Genomic DNA, 5,089 nt, shown 5'->3' with positions numbered 1-5,089 from the left:
AATTTTATAAGATTCATTTTTTTTTCTTAAACTGATTCTCAATCACATATTTTATTTTTATAGGATCATCAACTTAAAAAATATTTTACTATACAAGACCAACTTTTATCAAAATTTATGAAAAAATTGACGGAATTTGTTTTTTTTTTCAATACCAAAAAACTCTATTGGCAAAAGATAAGTTGCAAGAATTACGAACTGTGTTAGTCTTAACAATTTTGGATGAAACGGTCGAATTGATATATATATATATATATATCAACAAATCAAGACAAATTAAAGTTGAGTAATCAACATGAACAAATATATGACTCGATTGTCTCTTCGAGAAAAATTTCATTCAATATGTAATCATTCGAGTCTCTATATCTAAGCAGTTAACTTGTTACATATTATTTATTTTGAAATGACATCCGTAATCTTATTCTTCATGGACTTTGTACATGTGCGCGTATACGTACGTGTAGAGAGAAACGTACAATTCTAAAAAGGAAAAAGAATAATGCTTTTGAAACAAATAATTTCGGGTTTGACCCGTCGACTGTTGTGCTGGTGGAGCTTTACGCACCATCATTAGATTCGTGTTCACCGTCTTGGCCTTTTCCCCACCACCAACGCCAATACATACACTCCACTTGTATCTATCTTAATTTTCTCCCTTTTCCTCATTAAAATCCAAAACCCCACAATCTTTTGCCCTTCAACCGAATTTCTTTATATCTCCCCTTTCTTCTTCCATTGGGTTTCTGTTTTATCTAATACATTGAAAACAGCACCTTTTTTTTTTTTTTAAATTAATCGACTTTTATACATCTGTTATGTTATGTTGAAGATCAGTGATTTTGATAAAAAATTTTCTTAAAATTTTGATATTGGGATCTGTATTTTGAAGGGAAAGGAACTAGACTTAATATGGGAAATATTGGGAGTAGTGGGGTGCAAGGACGGAGGAGGAGTTCGAGCAGGCGGAGACACCCACCTCCGCCGCCCCCTCCTCCTCCTCCTCCTCCACAGGCTTCTCAACCAGAGATCACAGCAAACAGGTATGTTTTCGCGGCAGCGACTCCTTACCCTACATCCCAATACCCAAACTCCAACGTTCCTGGTTATTACCAACAGTACCCGGGGTACTACCCGCCTCCACCGCCCTCCTTGCCAGTGCCTTTGCCCGCTCCTTATGACCACCACCATGCGGCTGCCCACGCCAATTGGGTTAACGAACGGTACCCGTATGGGCCGCCCATGATGCAGCCTCCGGCACCATACGTGGAGCACCAGAAGGCTGTTACTATTCGAAATGATGTTAACTTGAAGAAAGAAACTTTAAGGATCGAGCCCGACGAGGAGAACCCTGGGAATTTCCTCGTTGCTTTCACTTTTGACGCCACAGTGGCTGGAAGGTATGATAAGATTTGGATGTATATTCTTCAATTTTTTCTCCACCCAATTTTAGGTTTTTTTTTTTTTTTTGGGATTAAATAGTAGTCAAGAATTGGGATTTGATTATAGAATTGGATAACCATAAGCTGCTGAATGAATTTGAGATTAGTATATGGAGATGAAATTCTATCAAAACATTTAAACACGAGAATTTTGACTTCTTGTCATGTTTTCCTGGCAACATTGATAATATATGAAAGTGATCTCATGAATTCGCATCAGCTTCGTAATTTATTGGCTCCCTCAGGAATTATGTTACTGAGTCTATTTGATATTGTGATGGAGTGCTAGTTCTAAATTTGAGTGATTTGTTTGTGTTTGTTAATGACTTCTATTGTGATGTGGTAGGCTGGGAATGTTTTTGTTGTCATGACAAAGAAAATAAAATTTGTTGCTTTTGTGCTACTCATTCAATATAACGTATTTCCATAGGAGAATGTATTTTCCAAAAACTGAAAATAACTCAAATGTTAACTGAGCCTTCTTTAATCCTTTTATTATTTCCTCTCGAGGTAAAGGTGTTGTAGATGTTTAAACGATGAATTCGGGTTTGCCAATGCTTATTTGATGAGATTCTTAATATCCAATCTCCTCAAGGGCTAAATAAATTAAGTAGAGTCCTGTTGTTCTCTGATATCTTGGTTTTGCTTGCTGTTTCTCTCTGCAGTAGTTTTAGTGTTAAGCACATGTTGGGTTTAACATGCACTAGTTCATTTGCATAATTGGAGATAAGTGGTTTTGCATCATTCCGGACCTTTTAATGTGTGTATTGGCTGCATCCCACTGCTTCTTTGTGAGCCAAGGCTGACATGGATTGTGATTTGGAGCCATGATGTTTTTAATTTGTCTTTGGCAAGTTCATGTTCCCTTAACTCAGAAGCATAATCTGAAATAAGTTCTTCATAGCAATCAATTGGAATGACAATGAAGATAATATTGGTGTAAGCAGTTCTTTTCTTGTGAGTGTGTCATGGCTCGCATTAACTTAGATGCTTATCAAATTAAGCGTGTCATTTTGGAAAACTTAAGCCTGATATTAACCTTCAAAAAATTGAGTTCTGACATATTGTCTTATTCTACTCTGTGTGGATTTTTTTTCTTTTCTTGAAGCAGTAATTATGTCTCTTTTCTTTCTTGTTTTTGGGTTCTTTTAGGAAAGACAACTATCATTTCTTGAGTTTCAATTTTCTTATAATATGCAGCATGACCATAGTTTTCTTTGCTAAGGAGGGTGAAGAGTGTTGCCTGACTCCAACTAAAGAAAGCTTACTTCCACCTATTGTGATACATTTTCAACAAGGTTTGGCACAAAAGTTTAAACAACCCCCTGGAACAGGGATAGACCTTTCAATGTTTGAGGAGGCAGAACTGTCGAAAGTTGGTGACATGGATGTGTACCCTCTAGCGGTTAAGACAGAGGCTTCCATAGATAACGAAAATGGAAACTCAGACAGTGGATCCAAGAATTCCCAAATAACCCAGGCTGTGTTCGAGAAGGAGAAAGGTGAATATCAGGTTAGGGTAGTGAAGCAGATATTATGGGTTAATGGCATGAGGTATGAACTACAAGAGATTTATGGGATTGGAAATTCAGTTGAGAGTGATTTTGATGGGAATGATCCTGGAAAAGAATGTGTCATTTGCCTCTCAGAACCCAGAGATACGACTGTCCTGCCATGTCGGCATATGGTACTGTTCCTCCCTCTCCCTTTCCCTCCCTCTCTCCCTCTTCCTCTCCCTCCCCCTCTCCCTCCCTCTCTCTCTCTCTCTCTCACACACACCCACACACATCTACTGTGACAGATGCATGCTTGCACTCTAAATTGGCAAATTTTCTTGTACTGGTATGATTATTGAGAGAAGGTTGGGCATTGGTAGCTTGTGAAATGCATGTGTGATTCTGGTCACTTCTTGATGCAGTGTATGTGCAGCGAGTGTGCAAAAGTATTGAGGTTCCAAACAAATAGGTGTCCAATTTGCAGACAGCCGGTGGAGCGGCTTTTGGAGATCAAGGTCAACAATGGGACTGATGAATGAAGAGGATTAGCTGCTGTCCCTGTGCTTCAAAGTTTATATTTTCTTTTTGTATTTGTGTTTATCGTTTTCCATCTCGTTGCTTTCTTGACTTTAATAATCAGATTGAAAAGCTCAATGGTGTGCAATGTGTTGAAAAATATACCATTGATATAGTTCACGAAACTGGATATGCTGCAGGTCAATTCCTTGAGAAACAATTTTGCATAGCGCTTAGCGGCATTTCCTCTTGCTCACAATTGTTCGATACAAGATGTATAGATCGTTTGTCTTGCTATTAACCACTTGTTCGAGTTTCATTATTTTTCATTTAATTTCTTGTATAATTAATGAATAGACATGACATCTTAGCTACCAGGCCCTTTCATGATCCATAATGGATTACCTTTGGACTCTTGTCCTAAAAGAATTATGAAAAATCTTTCATCCTCTAGTTTCGAATGATGTCCTTTCTGAATTTGATGAGGTATAGATTTTTTTTTTTTTTATTATTATTATTCCTTTTTTCCTGCCAATTGAAAAGATGGGAGTAATGCATAATATGTACCCCACCCCTTTTATATTATTTCTTGTGGGTTGGACAGAAGTATAATTAGTCCATAAACCAAAGGTTGTAAGCAATGTTGTTGTGGGGTCTATTCACACTCAAATTTTGAATCATGGCTTCCAATATTTGAGGCTACAAAAATTCCTCTTATGCTTTGCTTCTTACTTTAGCAAAGTTAATGTTTAGGTTGTGCCACTTTGACTATGTTTCTTGAAAATTAAAGCAAAAAGGGGTTAAATGACTTTATTGTGACGGAGAAATTCTTGCATGACCCTATCAGTTTTTCTTCCTTTCCGAGCCCTACCTTGGTAGAGTACGAATGTCTTTCTCATCTCAAGAAGGGTTCATCTAGAATACCGTCTTTCCCAATCGCCAACCAGCATGGGCGGAGCCATGTACAGTCCAGTGTAGGCATTTGCCTGGGCGGAGCCATGTACAGTCCAGTGCAGGCATTTCAAGCAAATGCCTGCATTAGACTTTTGGTCCAAGCCTATAGTCAATTCAATTTTTTTTTTTTTTTTTTTAAGGTATGTTTTTCATTTATTTATAATCCAATTCATACACTAATTTACCCCACCTCCAAGTGCACGACGATATTTTCTGACTATCTTTCCTCAGCAAAAAATTAAAAATTTTCTTTGAATCTGATCTCATTTTAAAATATTTTGAAAGTTCATTTCTTTCCTAAAACTCAAATGTTCTTGGGCCCTCAAATTTGCAGCAAAAATTTTTTTTATCATGTAATTTTTCTGTTTAATATTAAGGATTTTGATTATGTGAATGTTGAATATTGGTAATATTTGTGATGGATTCTTTAAATTTTGATTTTTGTCAATTAGTTAAATAATTAGTAATGATTTTATGGTGTTCTACCAATTTGTAAAAATTAGTTCTTTTCTTATCAATTAGTACTTAATTGTCACTTGTAGTTTTAGTGTGAAGTGTCAATGTAGAGATTCTTTAAAAGAAAATATTTCGTAGAAAATGTTAATGCGAAGATATCGAATAAAATGAATTTTGATGTTGCACAACTCGCTATAGATCCTAAAATAAGGAAGAAGAGCCCCC

The 5,089-nt window shown here is 36.5% G+C and overlaps 1 protein-coding gene across 2 annotated transcripts; it reads left to right on the top strand.

Annotated features, from left to right (window-relative positions):
- Positions 1-626: 626 nt before the first annotated feature.
- LOC111381587 (probable E3 ubiquitin-protein ligase LOG2) lies at positions 627-3,783 on the top strand. 2 transcript variants are annotated; one of them, XM_023005381.1, is made up of 3 exons: positions 627-1,400; positions 2,643-3,129; positions 3,244-3,783. In XM_023005381.1, exons 1-3 carry the CDS (start codon positions 913-915, stop codon positions 3,295-3,297), a joined length of 1,029 nt encoding a protein of 342 aa, XP_022861149.1. In that variant the 5' UTR covers positions 627-912; the 3' UTR covers positions 3,298-3,783. The 2 variants fall into 2 exon arrangements, with proteins under 2 accessions (XP_022861149.1, XP_022861148.1); XM_023005380.1 differs by having other exon boundaries at positions 645-1,400; positions 3,361-3,783.
- The last annotated feature ends 1,306 nt before the right edge of the window (positions 3,784-5,089 follow it).

Source organism: Olea europaea, unplaced genomic scaffold (genome assembly GCF_002742605.1).
Source record: "Olea europaea var. sylvestris unplaced genomic scaffold, O_europaea_v1 scaffold2335, whole genome shotgun sequence".
Taxonomy (NCBI): domain Eukaryota; kingdom Viridiplantae; phylum Streptophyta; class Magnoliopsida; order Lamiales; family Oleaceae; genus Olea; species Olea europaea.
Note: the sequence above shows the minus strand (reverse complement) of the source record. Positions and strands in the feature narration are given on the sequence as shown.